This window comes from Brachyistius frenatus, unplaced genomic scaffold (genome assembly GCF_029030835.1).
Source record: "Brachyistius frenatus isolate BFR_SWC_R1_liver_20210118 unplaced genomic scaffold, ASM2903083v1 Contig_1, whole genome shotgun sequence".
NCBI classification, from domain to species: Eukaryota; Metazoa; Chordata; class Actinopteri; family Embiotocidae; genus Brachyistius; species Brachyistius frenatus.
In genome coordinates, this window is record NW_027210600.1 from 2,334,394 (window position 1) to 2,354,791 (window position 20,398).

The 20,398-nt window shown below is 43.5% G+C and overlaps 2 protein-coding genes across 2 annotated transcripts; both read left to right on the forward strand.

Annotated features, from left to right (window-relative positions):
- The first annotated feature begins 353 nt into the window (after positions 1–353).
- On the forward strand, positions 354–11,506 carry cab39 (calcium binding protein 39). The gene is made up of 9 exons (XM_069697567.1): positions 354–601; positions 3,229–3,384; positions 3,566–3,730; positions 5,082–5,200; positions 6,937–7,105; positions 8,638–8,697; positions 9,407–9,472; positions 10,035–10,178; positions 10,925–11,506. The coding sequence occupies exons 2-9, from the start codon at positions 3,271–3,273 to the stop codon at positions 11,111–11,113; spliced, it is 1,026 nt and encodes a 341-aa protein (XP_069553668.1). The 5' UTR covers positions 354–601; positions 3,229–3,270; the 3' UTR covers positions 11,114–11,506.
- A 3,115-nt stretch (positions 11,507–14,621) lies between these two features.
- On the forward strand, positions 14,622–20,177 carry itm2ca (integral membrane protein 2Ca). Its single transcript, XM_069693305.1, has 6 exons — positions 14,622–14,866; positions 16,534–16,677; positions 16,834–17,022; positions 17,513–17,623; positions 18,641–18,791; positions 18,990–20,177. The coding sequence occupies exons 1-6, from the start codon at positions 14,774–14,776 to the stop codon at positions 19,079–19,081; spliced, it is 780 nt and encodes a 259-aa protein (XP_069549406.1). The 5' UTR covers positions 14,622–14,773; the 3' UTR covers positions 19,082–20,177.
- The last annotated feature ends 221 nt before the right edge of the window (positions 20,178–20,398 follow it).

The window sequence follows — 20,398 nt, forward strand, 5'->3', positions numbered from 1 at the left end:
AGCCCCCGCAGGTCACCTGCAGCTTCTGGCAGCCAGTACGGCTGCAACCCACACCTTCTGTAAGCCTTCTGCATGCAGGACATGTGGCAAACTAGCGCAACCCTAACCTCGATTCAAATACTTGCAGTTTATTTGAGTGGGACGCTGAGGTTTCGTGCCTCCATACGTTTGTACATGATGATAAGACAACTCCAAGCAACACCCAACACACGCGGCCACTGGTCTGTCCGTGGGGTGAGGGCGCCCTCTGGCGGCCAACTGCCATCCTCGCAGACTCCTCCCCCCTCCCCCCTCCCCCTCCTCCGCCGTTGCCATGACATCAGACGGCCAGAGGAGGCGGTCGACGCGGCTGCTGCGGTCACAAAGCGCGGCGCTGCTCACGTTCCCGGTCGGGCTCAGAGAAAGAACCAGGAGGAACCAGGAGGAACCAGGGAGGGAACCAGAGAGGGAACCAGCACAATTAACAACAGCACGAACACGGGGAGGCGACGAGCAACGAAAACAAAGCAGTTTTTGTTCCAAGGAGCACCTGAGTTGCCTTTTTTTGTTGTTGTTGTTTTCTTGACAAATCGGGAGGAACAAGTGAAAAACCGTTTGCGAGGTATTATTCTGTTTTATTTTAACGCTGTGAATTAATTATGTGCAAACATATATATATATATATATATATATATCCGGGCGGCTCTCCTCAGGTGGACCGAGCCTGCGGGAGGTTTGATGAAGTCGGGCATGTTTCAGTAGCGAGGAGCCGCTGCCAGGCCCGGATCACGCTAAGCTAAGGTAGCTAACTAACGTTCCCAACATCACGGAATTAAAGTAGATTTATTTATTTTTGTTGTTGTAAATCTAATTGCTCCAGTTTTATCTACTTAAAATGAAGGTTTGAGCGGCCGGGGGGGGAGAGAGGTTTGTAAGCACTAAGGCCGGCCGAGGCCCGCCGTGTGTCGGCACCGTGATTTAAACACGACAGGCCACGTTGGCCCGCAAACAAGTCAGCTGTCTGATAAATGAGGAATAAATGAATAAATAAATAAACACGTCTGACTGAACGAGGCTCGGTCGTAACGCGCTGCTCCGCGTTTCGGTGTCTTGTGTTTGTCAGACTTTGGTTGTTCTCGGGAAGTGAAACATGTCGTTAGCATCCTCTCAGACCATCACAAACCGGGCACGGTGAGCTGCGGACGGGCGGTGCTCGCTGTCGGAGGAGAGCTTGTAGGTTTGGTGTCTTTTTTTTATTTTATTTTTTTCTTAACTCCTGCTCGTCTCCCACGTTTAGTATTTTAGTAGTTTAGACAGCGACGTTTAAGTTCAGCAGAAAACAAGCTGAGTGACACTCGGTGGATGAGTTAGCTGACCGGGCTCGTCGCGGCTCCAGCTGACTCTCTGGATGTTTGAGGGTCCTCGACGCGGGTTGTTTCTTCTTCTGGAGGGTCCTTCTCCTCTGGAGGGTCTCTCCCCTCTGGCTGGTGTCTCCTCCTGGACAGTCCGCACCGATCTGGGGCTTTCTTTCCGTATTTGCGGGCTTTGTTGTGCAGAAGTGAGGGCCGCAGCAGCAGCTCTGACGTGTATTGATCGGCCCGACATTTGCTTCACACACGCGGGACCTGATTATCAGCGGCTTGTTTTCGTGGGGTTAGCGGTGACCTGCTGGGTTTGAACCGGACATATGTGTTGGCCTTCCTACGTGCGTCACCGACGCTGAAGCCGGTCAGGACCGGGGAGCCGGTTCTGCTGCCTGCTGGAGACGTTTAACGAGCATTAACCGGGGGAGAGGCGGATTTGTCCACCTGGTGAAGTTGAGGTGTTTCTATAGGTGAATAAACATGCAAGCAAGAACAAGTCAGGTGCTGGGGTCCCCTGTAAACCCCGTTTTACATTTCAGCTCAGTCAAACATGACTCTAAATGTATATGTGTATGTATAGGTATATATATCTCGACTGCACCTCCGACGTGGCTGCAGCCTGGTTTATATTCCTGGCCGCAGCATTTCTTTCTAAATGTGGACTCCCTGCCAATACATAAGAGGAAGAGGTGTGTGACTGCTCCAGGGCTTGTGTGCACAGTTTACAGGATCCCAGCTGGACAACAGGTCGGTGTCATACTGTTAGACCCGGTGCTTGATTTGTACCTTTAAGTCACCGAATGACTCGTGCTGATCTGCAGACTACTGTAACCAGTGAAGTACAGCATGCTTAATGATGATATTTGTTTAAAATTATTGTTATTATTATGACACTCGGACATGTTTTTATTGGTATGTTTTTTTTCTTTCTTGGACTCATGGTTATTTATTGAGTGGTTAGGAAACTTTGGCTTTTACCCTGCAGTGAATGCAAGGTGGTTGGGTGGGACAGGGAGTTGTGCAGATAAGGGTCTTTGTTAAAGAAGAGTTATCCAGCAGTTCAATAAGAGCAGCAGTGAGATATGGTTGTTGCATCACACGCACACTCGTCGTGCGGTTCACTTCATCTGGGCTTTGAGATGTTTGTTAACCTCAAATTTGTCACTTGATAAAAATGTGTTTAATGTGTTAGTCACTGTACAGGGAGTGGGTCATACAAAGGTCTGAGGCGATGTCATGGTGCAAGTAGGCCTATGTCATAGTAAACATTGCATGGTTAATCATTTACTGACAATGACCAGCATATTGTACCGCTGTTCAATGAAGCAAAAAAGTTCTGATGCCGACACGTCACTCAAACCATATAAAAAACACACTTTACCTTTCTGCAAGTGCCTGGTGTAACTATATTACTGTTAACTGCTAGCAATGGACTCTACAGTGGGGCTTAACAAACACGTTGGTATCAGGATCAGCTACCCTGCTGACGTTTAGAGGGAAAACTCTGTTTTATGGAGCTGTTAACAACTCCGAGACATCTGAAAGGTGACCCCGACTATACTAAAAGCTAAACTAAAGACGTCAAATAAATGTAGTGGAGTAGAAAGAACAATATTTCCCTCTGAAGTGGAGTGGAGTGGGATTGTAAAGTAACATCAAATGGTAATACCCAAGTAGAGTTGAAGTAGCTGAAAGTTGTAGTAAATAAACTGTACTTAGTGACTTTTCTCCACTGCCTGCTGCTGCAGATTGTTTTACAGCATGAACTTATGGGGCTTTTCATTACTTGGAGTGAACCTGTCCTCAAACCAGCTCTCCCCCAGATGACCACACCGGTCGCACCCGGTCAACAAACATGGGATTTATTTTCCATTTCTTTCCTCAGGTGGACAGTCCGTTGCCTGGTTGCCCGTGGTAACGCTCCGCCATGCCTTTCCCCTTTGGCAAGTCCCACAAGTCGCCGGCGGACATCGTCAAGAACCTTAAGGACAGCATGACAGTGCTCGAGAAGCATGACATCTCTGACAAGAAGGCAGAGAAGGTGAAGGAAATCTCACACTTGTTCTCTGTGGGATGTTTCCCCTCAGAGGTTACTCCATGACAAGCTCTGTTTCTGGGGTAAAGAAGAGTTTGAGGGCATTTTCTGAAGCTTGAAATACTGTGATGAGTGCTTTATTGTGCGTGTGTGCCTGCGTTGCGCTTATATATAATGGTGTGTTTAGGCGACCGAGGAGGTGTCAAAGAGCCTGGTGGCCATGAAGGAGATCCTGTATGGGACGAACGAAAAAGAGCCCCAGACAGAAGCGGTGGCCCAGCTCGCCCAGGAGCTCTACAACAGTGGCTTACTGAGCACCCTGGTAGCAGACCTGCAGCTCATCGACTTTGAGGTGAGACTTCTCGTCTTAGAGTAGAAAAATGTTGCCTGAATGAGACTGAGAGAAGAGGAAATAGAAGGGTAAACATTTAACACTAAGAGGACACGCTGTGTTCTTAGTTTATCTTCGCTGTGTATACACAGCAAGGATCTGTCCGGTGTCAAAAAGTTCTGCATATATTTAGAAAATGTACACTTTGGAAGTGAGAACATTGAGCTGCTCGTAACAGACCTGCCAGTGTTGATACGTGGGCAAACTGGTGTGTCCCTGCAATATGTCAGACTGGTGCCGTGTGCTAACTACTGCTGCAGGCTTCTCTGACTCACCCTATCACAGCATGACTCATTGTGTTGTGTGATATCTCTCCTTCTTTTACCTTCGCTCATCCTCCCTCCCTGTCCAAAAAAAAGGAAAGAAAAAAGGCTAATTAACCCTCTGAACCCCAAAACCTGCTAGAGGGTTTGAAAGGCATGTTTTCTTTAATAATAATTTAAAAAAAAAAAAAAAAATGCCAAAATTGATCACAGCCAGTAAATGTGAAAATAGAAATTATCGTTCTATCTTTCTTCAAACTAATGCTAACATCAGGAAAAATAACCAAATCTAACCTTAAAATAGTGATTTCTTTAAATTCACTTTACTCTACACATCTCATTTAAAGTTTTTCCATAAATCATTTACATGATATAGATTCTGTAAAAAACATGTGTGCGCATGTGTGTGTGTGTGTGTGTGTGTGTGTGTGTGTGTACATATTCGATCTTTTTAAAAAAAAAAAAAAATGGTAAAACTTATCTTTTTCCTTGTTTTATGATTCATGACATTATAACCGTGTTAAATTGCACAGAAGACATTATTGCGTCATCCCGACTCTACCCATGATTGTGCTGTTTCCATAGAGGTGCAGGACTTGCTGGTGCTTTGAGTTCAAATGTGGCAGGAGTTTAAAAACCAATAAAAATCCTTCTACTTGGAGTTCAGAGGGTTAAGAACTGCAAATCACAAGAGAGCAAAATAAAACTGTAAGCGATTCAACGTTTGAGACCGTTCTGTGCACATTCAGTGCATGCTGCTGAATTTTGGTCAGCATATGATGACATCTTTCTTTGAAACTTTATTTTGTGCATCTTAAAAGAACATCTATCTTTCCTCTCTGTACGTTGAAACACTTCAAATGAATTTATTGTTGCAGCATACATTAGTGTTTTAAGACATTAATTGGCTGGTTTTTACAAATCTGTCATGAGATGATGGCAACTTTAGTAAAAACACCACATCAGAGCTGATCTAATGTGGGCATGAAATTCTGCTTTATCAAACCTATATGTTTGTTTATATGTTTTTCTTTTTCTTTTGCCACCAGGGCAAAAAAGATGTGGCTCAGATCTTCAACAACATCTTGAGGCGTCAGATTGGCACTCGGACCCCCACGGTAGAGTACCTCTGCACCCAGCAGAATATCCTCTTCATGCTACTTAAAGGGTAAGAGCACATACACACGCACGCACAGACACACGCACACACACACACACACGCACACACACGCACGCACGCACGCACAGACACACACACACACACACACACACAGACACACACGCACACACAGACACACATACACAGACAGACAGACGCACGCACACACACACGCACACACATACACACACATACACGGTCCCAATGATCATTTAATTGTTTAATTATGACTATTGTTAAAAGAGGGACAAAAACAGGAAAGGCAATTGTAAACACACGTGTATCTACTTCAGTTAGAAGGAAAACACTGAAACACAACAGCCAGTGGTGACTAGGACTGCCGAGGTGTGTTGAGGAGGATGTATGAGCCTGCGCCAGCGTCATTTTCAACAACTGCTCTTTCACATGCCTGTTTCCTGAAAAACAAAACACATTGGTGAGCCTCAGTCATCACAGACGAGGGCATCAAGATGGGATGCACCGCTGTCACGTCCTCACATTTTAATGCTCCAGACTAGCAGCAACTTTATCACATGTACTCCTCAGACTGCCACATCTGGGCTATGACACACACAGACACAACGTTACACAACCAGTGGGGTTTTTTTTTTTTCTCGTTCTTTGTGTTTGTTCAGTAAAACCTAAAAGATTGCATTTAAAAATCTGTAACACACAAGTGTTCTGAGAAAACCTACAAATGTGCGTATGGTCCCGTTGTGATCGGACTAATGGGGATTTCCCTTGCTGTGCGTGGTACAGAGGATTTGATCTTTGTCTTGGCCTTTTTTGTTAAGCCAGCATTCGAGCCTAGGCTGCCTTCGTGTCACTGTTGTAAACACCATCAGATCACTACTCCTCATGATTCTTGACTGATGACTGAAGTATCCAACGATGGATTTTTGGTGGATTTCCCGCAACAGCCAAAAACATTTGAAGTCTGTTTTTAATCTCTGTGTTAACTACATTAATAATAATAAATAATACATTAATAAAGTAAATACCTACCCTACCCTACATTACGGCTAATTGAGGTGCTAAGTTAAAAATAAAACGGTGTCATAGGGCTGCCCCCTAAAATTCAATGAGTTGAATGATCGGCCGAAGACCCCTTGAGCAATTGCGTTGTTGTTTTTTTTAGTTTGTTTTTAAGTTCAGGGCTTTTATTGACACACACACACACACTGAACCCTGCATCCGTTTGAGTTGTTGCAATGCGGAGACAAAAGAGCATGCGGAGGAGTTTTTGATTGGCTCAGAGTATATATATAAAAAAAAGAAGAAGAATGAATAGTCAACTCTTATTATTAAACATTCAAATTCAGCTGAGACAGTGCTGAGTCGGGTACAGCACTTTTGTTTTATTTAGATTAGGCAGAGTGATAACCGACCACAGCACCTCACACTCAGCTCGTGTCACTGATAGAAATCGTTATCCTCCTATCGACTTGATTCTTCTCTTTAGACGACGTGGGTGTTTGAAGCATCACGAGATGTGTCATGAAAAACAAACGGGTTTTTATGGAAATACTGTATTTACTAAATAATTAGTTTGTTTCCTTTATTCATGACCCGACTAACACAACTGATGTGTGTGATACTGTAAACTTGATCCTTGTGTCAAGAAACCATCCGTTCTGAAATGCTGTTTGCTGTCAAGAGATGAGCGTGTGTGTGTGTGTGTAGTGTGTAGTGTGTGTGTATGTGGGTGTACAAAATGCTAAATGCTTCTCTTTGTATTTGTGCAGGTACGAGTCTCCAGAGATCGCCCTGAACTGCGGTATCATGCTGAGGGAGTGCATCAGACACGAACCGCTGGCCAAAATCACTCTGTGGTCGGAACAGTTCTACGACTTCTTCAGATACGTGGAGATGTCTACGTTTGACATCGCCTCGGACGCATTTGCCACTTTCAAAGTGAGTTGTCAGTTCGAGGTGTCTTTTTTTATTTTTTATTTTTATTATTGTTGCGAGTAATGCTTTGACGCATCTGCGACTCCTTTACAGAGGAATCCCGACGTGTCATTTCAGAAGTAACTGAATGACCAAACTGATGAGCTGGGAAGACGTCTCGTTTGAGTGTCCTCATTTTCTACTCGCTGCTGCTTGTTGGTGGCTTTCTTACATTGTATAATAACATTACAACAACGTTAACAGCTCAGACAGCCAGTACGTGCCGGCTTGAACAAGTCATCCTACGCGTATGACAAATCCGACCCACAGGAGTGTTTCCTAATGCTTCTGCTCCTGGTCAGGCTGACGTACAAAAAAAATACTCTGTTGGTTCGGTTGAAATTGATCACTTGAAACATGTTGCGTTAAAGTTAGTACTTCCTGTCATTTTATGCAACCTTCCTCATTACGGCAACGGTAAACACCGTTTTAAAAACCTGCCCTGACTTGTGGTTGGAAACAGGAAGTGAACAGCGGCCTCCCGCAAACAAGGATAAGCTCACATTTGATCAACCTTTTATAGTCACTGCTTCTACAACAAAGGATCCTCATTTCATTTCCGTTGGCACCGTTTCCGTTACTAACACATTATGTGCCGCCACCGCGTAATGCAGCGTTAAGAGATCGGCATCATTTTACGGAAGGTCGAAGGTCATTTGATCATGTGACGCCTCGCTGTCATCATTTCTACGGTTGCTAACTGCTTAACTTCAAAATGAAACCGGTAGCGTTGTTTTTCCCGGTGGAGGACGGCACACGTCAACAAAGACGGGTTTGGAGATTCGGCCGGGAAAGACAGAAGAACAGTTGTGTTGTAAATTAGGGACCTAAATGCACAACTTCATGAATCTGCCTTTAATTTTCAAAACAGAAAGTCATATTTGCTACACAAAGTCATGCTACGTTTCATATTTAATGTTGGCATTTACACCACTAGCAGCAGTGTGCTGATTGTTGGGGCGTCGGAGGAGCTCCGGGTTGAACCAGTGTTTCGGGGCAGCTGTGTTCCTCCTGATGGGCAGGGAGGCACCATGCATGGATGAAAGAAGGGCAAATCTGTAAAATGCTTAAGTCGAACTAACTGTGCAGTCCATTTACAGTGTTTGAATCTGTACAAAAGTAAATCTTGTGCCATGCAAACAAATGTTCACACCACTTCTTTAAAATACTAGTAATCAGATTTTTGTCTTGCCATTAAAGGGAAGATTTCTCTCACGACATTACCGTTTTTACTCCGTCCAACAAAGAGATTACTTTGCTGTTGCAGCAATAAACCCGACGTCTTATGTCTTTGAAAAGGATTATCGCTAATCACACTGCTGCCAAAAACATTTGTCTTTCTAATTTTAGGTTGAGGATTTGTATTTGTTCTGTTGAATTCCATTCCTGAGGATTAGCCTCTTTGTGCTTGTGCCGAGTAAAGAGCGAGTAAAAGGAGACCAGCGGGACCGGGCTGGGCATTAACCATTGACATCGTGGGCTTTGTCTGTTTCCAGGACCTCCTCACGAGACACAAGCTACTGAGTGCAGAGTTTCTGGAGCAACATTATGACAGAGTAAGTCCTCACTCAACCAAACCCACTAATAATTCATAGAGAGTGGATTCACCCACAGTGAGATAGACGAGCTTTATAATGCGTGTTAAATGCAGCCATGTCTCTTTACTACTGACCATTGATTGGCAGCTGAAAGAGGTATTCATTTACCTTTTTTTTCATTTACACTACACAGTAAAGTAAATGAATTGAACAACAAATTCATTAATTCCTGTATATATACTAATATTTGCAGTATATACCGTGTTTGTACACCTTAGGCAATTTATTAGTATTCAACACGTTTTACATTTCTATAACTCACAACTTCAGATGAACAGAAACATTTTCTTTTGACATGCCAATTAAAGCTCTCAGTGGCAACATGCTGAACAGCCAGATTGGCGGTGTCTTTCCTACCAACATCACACCAGCCATTTAGGACATCATTTACAGACTGAGGACACAAAGCAGTTGTCAGTCTCCGATGGGGAAATCTCTCATTTTCCTGTCACTCTGTTTTCATACAAGACACAAATGCGATTGTGAAATAAAACGCTACTAGACTCATGTAGAAGCACACACACACACACACACACACACACACACACACACACACACACACACACACACACACACACACACACACACACACACACACACACACACACACACACACACACACACACACGCACAACCTCACTCACTCGCTCTTTCTCTCTCACCCTAGTTCTTTATTGAATACGAGAAGCTGCTCCACTCAGAAAACTACGTGACTAAAAGGCAATCCCTGAAGGTAAGGACTCCCGGCTGAGGCAGTAAACAGGTCATATTTAGTGGTGCAAGTCAGTTCAGAGCTATTTACAGACGGGGTCTAGTCACGAGTGTTGGGTTTCTCTGAATCCCTCCGTCCCCATCACCGTGTCTAGACTGCCATCTCGTGGTGGGACCATAAAAAAGTATTTTAAGACCTCTTAATATCTTGTGTTTTCTTCACATGCTTCATGATTTCACTTTACATTTAGACCCTAATTTGACTTCACTATGAATATTAAGTCATTTATTTCTGCAGCCACAATCTGTAATCCAAATTATTACCTGATATCACCGTTGAGCCACAGATATTTGAATGACCTTATGATTATTATTTTCATATATTTGTATTATTGCATTGAACACTTCAACAGTTAAACACTTCTATCTATTCAATTATAGTCGTTTAAGAAACAGAAATTCAGTTTTAGGGTCTAATTCTGCATCACATTCATTAAAGGAAATCATGAACTGGGACACTCTGTCGACTCAAACTATGTTATTGAAATGAATCTTTATTCCTCTCTGTCTCTAAAACTGTGTAGTTATTGGGGGAGTTGCTTCTCGACCGGCACAATTTCACCATTATGACGAAATACATCAGCAAGCCAGAGAATCTCAAGCTAATGATGAATCTGCTACGGGACAAGAGCCGCAACATCCAGTTTGAGGCTTTCCATGTTTTTAAGGTAAAGTTAAAGATATTTGAAGGTTTGTGTCCATTTGGTGTTTCTAACAAAAGAAAGTGCTGAAAGTCAAAGGGAGGATAAGACAACTGCTCTCTGAGGTGCTGAGACGTCCACATGCATAAGCATAGTACAGCCACAAGAAATGCTGAGTTCATGCTCCTGTATTTACTTTACTAGACTTTCAACTTTATTATTTTTTCCATGTTGGTCAATAACAGGGTTCTGATAGCCGGTTTCATTTTGGATCCAGTCCCAAGTTGGTAAAAGAAGCGGGTTTATTACCCTCATTCACTCTTTCACTCTTTTCTAATTATCCAGCCTCCCTCTTGGACATTAGAGGCACCAGTAAAGGGAAATAGAAAGGGAAAAAAAACAATGTGAAGTACCTTAACTGTTTCAAAGTACTTTAAAATGCTGTGGGAGGGCACTCATGACGGAGAAGGACAAGTATTTTGTTTACATATCAGAGCCAGACTGATGCTTCGCTTTTAAGGCCGATGATGATATAATAATTCTATATAAACACGCATCTTTTGCAAAGTTTGCAAATTTAACCAACAAACTGCTTTAAAAGATTTAAAAAGAAAAGTAATAAGATTCAAATAGGATTCAGCTTCAGTTAAAAAAAACAAAACCACTGTTGAACTACAGAAAACCAAAGCCGAGTTGAACACATGTTCTTGTAGTTGTATCAAAGATGTGGTCAACATCTGCACATATACACATTCTTGTCCTCTCCCTGCCAGGTGTTTGTGGCCAACCCCAACAAGACGCAGCCCATCCTGGACATCCTGCTGAAGAACCAGACCAAACTCATCGAGTTTCTCAGCAAGTTCCAGAACGACAGAACAGAGGACGAACAGTTCAACGACGAAAAGACTTACCTGATCAAACAGATCAAGGACCTGAAGAGGCCTGCCCCACAAGAGGCCTGAGAAAAGAGGGCAGAGGTGCAGGGAGGAGCCACCAGGACCACGTCTGGACCACGTCCGGACCGCGTCTGCTTAACGGACCCATCGGCAGCAGCTGTTCTGGTTTCTGAACAAAAAATTGAGGAAACAAAAAGCAAACGTAACCATATCAACTCATCAGGAAGTTGCCTGCTCCTCTGCTCCTCAGAACATTTGATATTTTGTTTTCTTTTTTCAGTCTTTTTCCCTCAAAAGAAATAAGAGAAAATAATAGTTGCTGCTGCTTTCTTGCACATTGAGACATTTAAGGTATATTATAATGACGCAACAGTCCATCAAACATAGTGACGGAAAATGTCTGTGCATTTAAAGTAAGGCAGACATCCTGATACACACACACACACACACACACACACACACACACACACACACACACACACACACACACACACACACACACACACAAAGCATCAAAAGTAGACACGTTTACACACATGTATCACATCAGAAAACCCCCAAACATGCGTACATACATGCTGCAAGAATGTCAGCAAAAACCTTGTGACTGAAATGGTACAGGCAAGTTGAACATTGGTGTGTTTGCTGCATGCCTTGAAAGTGTGACAGATCCACGGCTGTACCCGACACCGGCTCTGCGATGGCCCAGCCCAGCTCAGCTCAGCTCAGCTCAGCCCAGCTCAGCTCAGCCCAGCCCAGGCACCCGTTCAGTGCCGCAGACTTGGAAGATTCATGCACATCATGAGCAACCGCTTCAGTTCGCTATCTATGCCTTCATCCGACAAAAGCAACAGTGGTTCATGTTTTTACCAGGGACGAGCTCTCAGATGCCATCACACAGAACCATTTACCTCCCGTGTGCTTTGTTACGACACGGCACTCGAAGCACATGGAGAAAGGAGGGAGCGATGCGAGGTGTGAATTCGGTAAGGCCCGAGAAATGGGTCTTTTTCTTGTGTTTTGGGACAGGGTGAACGTGTACATAATGCCTTTTTTTTTTTTTTTTTTTTTTTTTTTTTTGCTTTGTAGATTTTTGTTTAACCTTGACATATGAATATATATTATATATATATTACCTTAAACATGATGTTTTTGGTTAATTGTAATCAAATTACTTTCTAAACCACAAAAATACAAAACAAATTAAGTGACATTGTTTTTGCATTTCATTTTACTGCTGAAATGGTTGCTGGTGGGTTTCTTTGTACATAACTTAAAGGGCCAGCTCACATTTAGCTAACCTATAGGATATTAACAATTTGTACAGCGGAGGAATGTCACGGTATTAGCTCTGGATCTGTTAATCCTCTTTTTAATTCTCCATTTACATTTTGAGTATCTCTCAGACTGCTGCAAACGCGCAGGGGTGTGAGCAGTGCCGAAGGGGAGGGACGGGAACAGCGGAGCGTTAACTGAAACATTAAAGCCTGCGTGTTTGTGCACTTGGTGAGGTGCAGGACGATCAGTGTTACCCAACCAGAGTCGAGGGCGGTGAGGATATCCCCCGATCCTTCATTAACTTGTTTTTATTTTCCCCACCTCTTTTCTCACCATTTGGCGTGTGGCCTGGGAGTGCTGTGTGGCCCCACAGTGAGTGCTTCAGGGGTGACCTCGTTACGACCCGAGCAGCTCGCCGCATCATTCTGTCATTCTTACTTCCCCACTCGTCCTCTCATTCGAGCCTTTCACTTCAGAGGGTTTATAATTCCAGTACAATGATGAGTGTAAAGCATTGTGGGTAGCAGAGTACTTTGGGCATGTTGGATCGCCTCATCCAAAACTGATGAAACCACAGATTCTCCTCATTTGCAGTGAACGGCAGATTAATGGGACATAAACATTCAAACGGGCGGATGTTCAGTGCAGACAACAGCGCTACTCAAGAGCCCACCGTTCCTCCATGCGCATTGAACAAGCATGTTGCTCCACTGGCTGTGCATGATGCTGTACTAAAGATGTTGTACTGGAATTGTTTCTTATTTCTGAGTACTTAACAACATTGAAATGTCAAATTGAACTCCTGGCTGTACGCTGACTTCAGTTCCAGCATAGAGCGTGTGGGTGCTTTCAGAAGTGTCAAAGGCCTGGGCCCTACAATCGAAATAAAGAAAAAAACAACAACATTTGGAATAAAACACTGCTGTCGGTCATTTTCTTCCTGCGCACCAAAATCACAACTCATCTCAGATGTGTGTCAACAACGGCGTTTGTACATCATCTTGGTATATAAAGTAGAGCCTACTCCAGCAAACAGCAATATCATAATGTAAAAATACTATTGTAAGAAAAGCAATGCATTCATAACCTAAAATATAGGTACTTAACAGTCAAAATTGGAAAAGCATGTAGAATAGCTATTTACCAACAACAACATAATAAATTAATATTTAGAATTTGATCAAATTGATGTTTTATCTTATCAAGCTGGAACGAACCAGCATTTTAGAAAATCCCTTTGTTCTACAAAAGTCTCAGTTTATGTTTTGTATGAAATATATGAATCTGTAAAGTAAGTAACTTTAGAGTAAAGTACAATAAACCCTTTAGCCTTGTAGCGGAGTACTAAATATAATGTGAATACAAAGCAAAGCACTAAATGCACTGATTTATATTCCAACACTGCTTCGCCCTATTTTAATTTTAATACAGCGGCTGTAATCATTTCAATGGAAAGATCATGTTAAAACAAAGCAAAACATTCAGGATATTGTAAGAGGCCTGTTATTGCTAAATGTATGGAAGCTCAACTCTGCCAAAACAAAAATAACTCGATTTTTCTTTTACATGTAATTATTGACATATTAAGATTTTCGATCATGAAATAGCATCGTTACATTCTTCATTTACATCCATCATACACTCATACTGTAGTAACTCCACTATTGAGTTTCCCATAAATGTTTGCGCAATGGACTCATATGTTTGAATTATTTTTTTTTTTAGCTTCAATTAATAGACAAGCTTTTATATAAGACTTGAAACAAAGATATGTAGCCTAATGGAGGCAGGATATTTGACAGTTTATTGTCCTCACTGACATCAGTGCACTAAAACAGCAAACTTCACTGGGAATTTGGTAAATATAAACAACTATATATTAAAAAAAAATTAAAAAAAAAATTCCAATTTAGTCCAAGCATTTCCTGGATTTAAAAAAAAAAAAAAAAAAAAAAAATCACATCAGGACATATTGACCAACATATACGCTGATACATCTGTAATAGACCAATATTGTCTGATAAAATTAGACAGCTGATGGCTCTGTCATATCTGCATCGGACAGGTCCTCTTCCATGTTTCTACAGTAGTAGTTTAAACAGTTTGGTTCTCGTATAGCTGATAGAAGCAGCTTTATTAGAATAATTAAGTGGTTGAATGACCAGCATGCAGAAACGGTGAATATCAATCATTTTGTTTTGTTTTAATAGGGTCTACTAGACAGAAATCAGCTGACTGGTCCTTTAAGGGCCAACACAATAAAAAAAATAAAAAAAAAATCTAAAACATCACACTTCCGGTGGATAGAGACAAAAACAGACCAGCAGCCCAGCGGTGGGAGCAGACAACAGGGCGGCCCGTCGACGAGTAGAGAGGATTTGTTTGAGAAAGGCTTCCGCTGGCAGACGAAGAGTGAAACACCTGCAGCAGACAGACGACCTGCGCACCATGGTGAAGATCAGTTTCCAGTCTGTCACGGGACAGAAAGTGGAAAAGGAGGGCGATGGCGACAAGACCGAAATTCTCATTCCTCATCCGCTGGTGGGTAACGCGTCGCTTCCTCTTATTTATCGTGCTTTGCAAACACCGTTGTGTGAAAACGGTACTTATGTAAGGCGATGCCTGCTGTGTCCAGGCTCTCCAGCCGGCTCGCTCCGTCGGGCAGCCTGCACCTGCGCGCTCTTGAACACCGGGGGGGGGGGGGTTGACAGCACCCTTCGCCATTTGGTTGGAAACCAAACATGTCATTGCTGTGATGGTTTCCTCTGCGCCAGTGCGCTCGTTGCAGGCTTGATGCAAGTTTCTAGAATGTGCCAAAGCATTCTGTTTGTCCAGGACTGCACTGTGGATAACCATGCATTTTAACAATGAGAAGCAATCTGAGGTCGTTGTTATTAGTGATATGGCCTCTGCTGATTTTTTTTTTCCTTCAGTGCCAGTTTGAAACCTCCAGCTTTCATAAAGGTAGAATGCAAGAAATGCAGAGCTTTGGCTGGCAAAATGGCAGATACCCATCTGTGGTTTGCAGGCAGCGCATGCAAGATTATTTGTCACGGCTCTAAAAGGAGGCGAGAGCGGTGAAGTCCTGAACTTGGCCGTGGCAGCATCCCGACGTCGCCCTTTTATAGAAGATGCGTGGCAGAGCCACGATGACGACGAGCCACGGTGGAATAAAGACGGGACACCAGGCTGCCGTGTGAAGTGAATATTGCACAAAGCTGCAGTTGCTTGTGTGTGACTTTGAAGTGTGTTCGTCCCAATGTTACTGAGCAGGAGACAGACAGGCCTCATGGGGTGTCATGCTCTCAGATGGTGTGAAAGAGCCTCTATCTCTCAGTGGGATGGAAGAACACAAAGAGCTCGTGTGTGTGTGTGTGTGTGTGTGTGTGTGTGTGTGTGTGTGTGTGTGTGTGTGTGTGTGTGTGTGTGTGTGTGTGTGTGTGTGTGCGCGCGCGTACACGGTCGTCTCCTTGTCCTTATGCGCCCTCTGTCACCGAACGCTGCCACAAAGAACAGCATGAAACATGAAGTTCTGCTTAGATAGCACAGACACTGCTGATTTTCAGCACTCCGGTAATATTATAAAACAAAAGCCCTGCTTTCAAGGTTGTTGTTTTTTTTTTTGGTGACATGTCCACACAGGGTCGTCATCAATTTTCCTTGACGTTTCCTCCTAAAAGCCATTTCCCCGGCACACAAATGTAAATTTTTCACAGCTACGGATTGCATCCTTTTGTTGTTTGTTTTCACAGAGCCGGCTTTTCACGAGATCATTTTTACCTGCCTCGAATCACTCAGCGGTCGAGCCACAGAACGCGCAGAGCCACTTCTCCGCTGGTCATTATTATTGTAAATGGCAGCACACGCTGAGCAGATACTATCTATGTGTAGTGCCACCCTGCCAACACGGGTTGCGCGTGTGGCGCCGACAGATGGGCTGCGAGACCGGAGGCGTCTGGAAAGATTACTCATCATCTCAGTCAAGTTTTCATTACCAGGCTTGTCCGTCATCTCTTCCTCCAGCCAGACTCGGCGCTGCTAAATCCTGCTGGGAAATGTAGCCCTTTTATGTGAGCTGCTATTTTAGCAGAATTCGGATCATTTTCAGCCGCTCGTCACCGGGACGATGAGTAAGCTGGATTGAAGCTGCCAGGAAATGCTTTTCTGTTCCCTTTTTATGAATTAATACGTGCGTGCGTGTTTTCCAGGATGAGGAGGAGCTGGTCCTGCCGCTGCGCCCCAAGAAGTCTCCCCTCAACGGCCTCTGCTGCCTGACGTTCGGCCTGGTAGTCTTCATGGCTGGTCTGGTCCTGGCCTCCATTTACGTCTACCGCTACTACTTTATACCTCATGTAAGCCCTTACTATACTGTGCAGTGTGTCTCCGCTTTAAAGACGCATCGTTACTTTGTTCTACTCCAATCATTGCTGTGTCAAAAGGATGTTTTTTTTGCTGCAGACTTGTTGCTGAACTGGTGTTTTTAACCAAGTGTTGATGTGTGTGTGCAGATCCCAGAGGAGAACCTGTTCCACTGCAGGGTGCTCTATGAAGACTCGGTGTACGCTCCGCTGCGTGGGCGCCAGGAGCTGGAGGAAAATGTTGGCATCTACTTGGCCGACAACTATGAGAAGATCACTGTGCCCGTACCTCACTTTGGAGGCAGCGACCCCGCTGATATCATCCACGACTTCCACAGGGTGAGCACACGCGGAGACAAACGCGCAGCTTCTCCATGTACAGGTTGAAGACGGAACACAAAATGCAATACACGGTTAAATCCTTACAACAAATAACTCCAATTTAAATTCAGCCTACATGGCACCAAATCAAAAAACAAGGGTTACACTCTCCCCCCCTCTAAACTGCAGGATGTGTGATGTCATTTTATTTTTCTTAAAATGTATTTTATAAAATTGGTATTGGAAAAAAAAAGTACTGGTATCAAAGTCAAGTTATTGGTGTTGAAAATGTCTGAACTATACTCGTTGCAAACGGCGAGCATGCTACCGTGTTCTGTTGGTCGACACCAAAATGGTGCACAGACCACCTTGGCCATCTCTTACAGCCCTGCTGGCTGCAACTCATAGCAAACAATGAGAATTGAAACATTTGCACACACTCAAAAAAAAACCCAACAACAACTAACCACTCGCTTTGAGTTAAACATTTCGCTGCTTTATTTCCCAGGGACTAACCGCCTACCATGATATTGCTCTGGACAAGTGCTACGTCATCGAGCTCAACACCACCATTGTGATGCCGCCGCGCAACCTCTGGGAGCTTCTCATCAACGTGAAGGTAACACGGCTCCAACCTAGTGTCTTCACGGGCACCATTTATTCAAGAACCCCTCCTGAAGCAGCGACTTTGCTTTAAACTTTCGCTGTTACCAAATGCTGTGAACTGGTTCAGATGTTCGCGTTTGACTTGCTAATATATGCAGTTAGTATAACGAGGGGAACAAAACAAACCTGAGCACTAGTCTTAGGAATGAAGACCGAGTCACAACAGAAAGAAGCACAGCAACATGTACAATTTATTGAATTAGGGGGAGAAACCCAGTAGCTTGCCGTTTCAATAGACTGTATATTAAAAAAAAAGGGACATGGCCACTGTGACGTCACCCACGTATGTCCTGAAAAACCGTTTTGAAGCTCAGTGTCAGGTGGCTCTGACCCGTGCCATTTTGTCCGAGCCCATCTCAGCCTTACTCCGGCTAATCCAAAAATTAGTGACCATTTAAAGAACCGCAGTTTTTGGCACTTCTGTGTTGGTTTAATGTTTCACTCCCGGATGTTGCCGCTTGGCTGCTGTACAGCTTGGTCACTAACGGGAAGAAAAAAAAAAAAAAAAAAAAAACAATCCCTCGTTTGATTCATAAGATTTGGGTAAACACCGCAGACTTCAGCCTCAGAACTGGGTCTAAAGTACGTCTCCGCGGCGCCAGAGGGGACCAAGCTAACGTGCTAACAAAGCTGTCTCCGACTTGCGTTTCCCATTTATTCCCGACGGTCTGCCGTTGGTCGATGGGGCGTATCGTGTCAAATTTCACCAAGGTTGAAGTCGATTGAAAAAAAAAAAAAAATATGCACAGATTTACTTTTTTACACTCGCCAGAACAAATCCGCTGATTTGCAACATTTCCGTTGAAGAGTTCATTTTGCAGCAGTGTCTCGTCTTTACCGCCGGTGTGACCACGCGTCAACGTGTTTGCGTGTGAAGATGCTGAGTGACCGGCAGCCCTTCTTCTATCCCCGCTGAAAAATAACGCGTCCCGGTGAGCTCGTTGTTTTTGTGTGTCTTTCTACCTCGCAGAAGGGAACGTACTTGCCTCAGACCTACATCATCCACGAAGAGATGGTGGTGACTGGCAAAGTGCACAACATGCGTCAGCTGGGACCTTTCATCTACCGCCTGTGCAACGGGAAGGACACGTACCGCCTGAACCGCCGCGTCACCCGCAGACGTAAGTTGCCGGCTGATTTAAAGCGTCGACGGAAACATCTCTCGGAGCTGACGGGTGGTGGCACCGTGTTCGTTTTTTGTTTCGGGGATAGAAGGAGCTTTATTGTTTAAACTGCGATGTCGTTTTCAAGTTCAGCACGCACCAAACAAAGTACCCCCCCCCCCCTCTTCTCTGTGTCTCGCCCCGTTTCCCTCACAGGCATCAACAAGCGTGAGACGAAGGACTGCCACCACATCCGCCACTTTGAGAATACATTTGTAGTGGACACGGTTATCTGCGATGAAGCGTGAACACGACCGCCGTCCCGACCGCTCAAAGGCACATCTCCTTTCACTACACTGTAGCACCCTCCTGTGGATCCGATTACGTCTGAGTTGCACTTTACTTGTGATTTTGGTTTCATGTCCTTTTGTAAAAGGTTTATTTTGTATTTCATTACCTGGCTGTTTTTTCTGTTTTCTATTTCCCACAGGTAATATTTACCCTGATGTGTGATGCAAGACGAAGCTGTTGGTTCTATCACAGGATTTTCCATGTAGCAAAGTCCTTAAGCCAATAATAAATGATCCTTTCAAGACCTCTCCTCTTTCACTGTGGGGATTTGTATAATGGTTGCTGTTGTCAGGGAGATAACTGTCTCCCCATGTGTTGTCAAGGTGACTCCACTTTGTGGGTTTTTTTTGTTTTTTTTCCTGGTGCCCTCAAGATAACTTTGTGTCTCTTAGTTCTCCTCACAGTCATCTGTGCAAAGCATGACGTCTTGCTTTCCTGAGCGAACACTATCCACAGATTTCAGTTATTTATGTTTTTCTAATGTTCTCTGTAATGTAAACATGTAACTGCTGATGACTAGTTGCTTGCTTGCATCTTTATCCTCTTGCTTGCCTGTCGCTTCCTTGCTCCCCTTTCTGCCTTTCACCTTGTTACAAAGCACCAGTAGAACTTAGACGAGGCTGCTTTGGGCATACATAAAAAAAACAAAAAAACAAACAAATACATATATATATATATATATATATATATGTATTTTTTTTAAATATATATATATTTCACCACTGAAATGTGAAGATCCATATATCTTTTCGATGCTCTCGTTTTATCATTTCTCTTTTCACGTGCTGTTTTGTTTTTTTCCCTTACTGCTTTTTTGAATCATTTTACAATAATCTTTGTTTTCCTTGCATGTGTTTATCTATAAGAGAAAAAAGGCACTCTTAGAATGTTTTGTAAAACAACGTTAAAGCCTTAGTCCTGTCAGAGACGGGACTAAAGTCAAAACAAATAAAAGGGAGCATATTCTATGATATGTTAGCAAAACAAAGCCAACTTTGATCTGTATATTTTGTCTGCCAATGAAATCTGTCTGAATAAAGTAGTAAAAATGAATCGGGTATGTGTTGATGGTTCACTTCTGGATCATTATGCTGCAGCTGACATGTTTTATAGATGAAGTTAAACTTTTTTTTATAATGTAATGTTTAGACCTGGGAGCAACAAACAAGTTGCTGTAAATGACATTATGTGATTAAGGTTTGGATTATTGTAAATATTTCCATGAAAAATGTGCTTGCAGCTACATGATAAGAGCCTGCAGCGCCACCAGCTGG

Bases quoted from the DNA above. Each gene is read 5' to 3' on its own strand.
- itm2ca (XM_069693305.1), top strand. From the start codon at position 14,774: ATGGTGAAGATCAGTTTCCAGTCTGTCACGGGACAGAAAGTGGAAAAG. The intron at 17,023-17,512 runs GTGAGCACACGC...TTTATTTCCCAG, and splicing joins TCATCCACGACTTCCACAGG to GGACTAACCGCCTACCATGA. The intron at 17,624-18,640 runs GTAACACGGCTC...TCTACCTCGCAG, and splicing joins AGCTTCTCATCAACGTGAAG to AAGGGAACGTACTTGCCTCA.
- cab39 (XM_069697567.1), top strand. From the start codon at position 3,271: ATGCCTTTCCCCTTTGGCAAGTCCCACAAGTCGCCGGCGGACATCGTC. The intron at 3,731-5,081 runs GTGAGACTTCTC...TTTTGCCACCAG, and splicing joins TGCAGCTCATCGACTTTGAG to GGCAAAAAAGATGTGGCTCA. The intron at 5,201-6,936 runs GTAAGAGCACAT...GTATTTGTGCAG, and splicing joins CTCTTCATGCTACTTAAAGG to GTACGAGTCTCCAGAGATCG.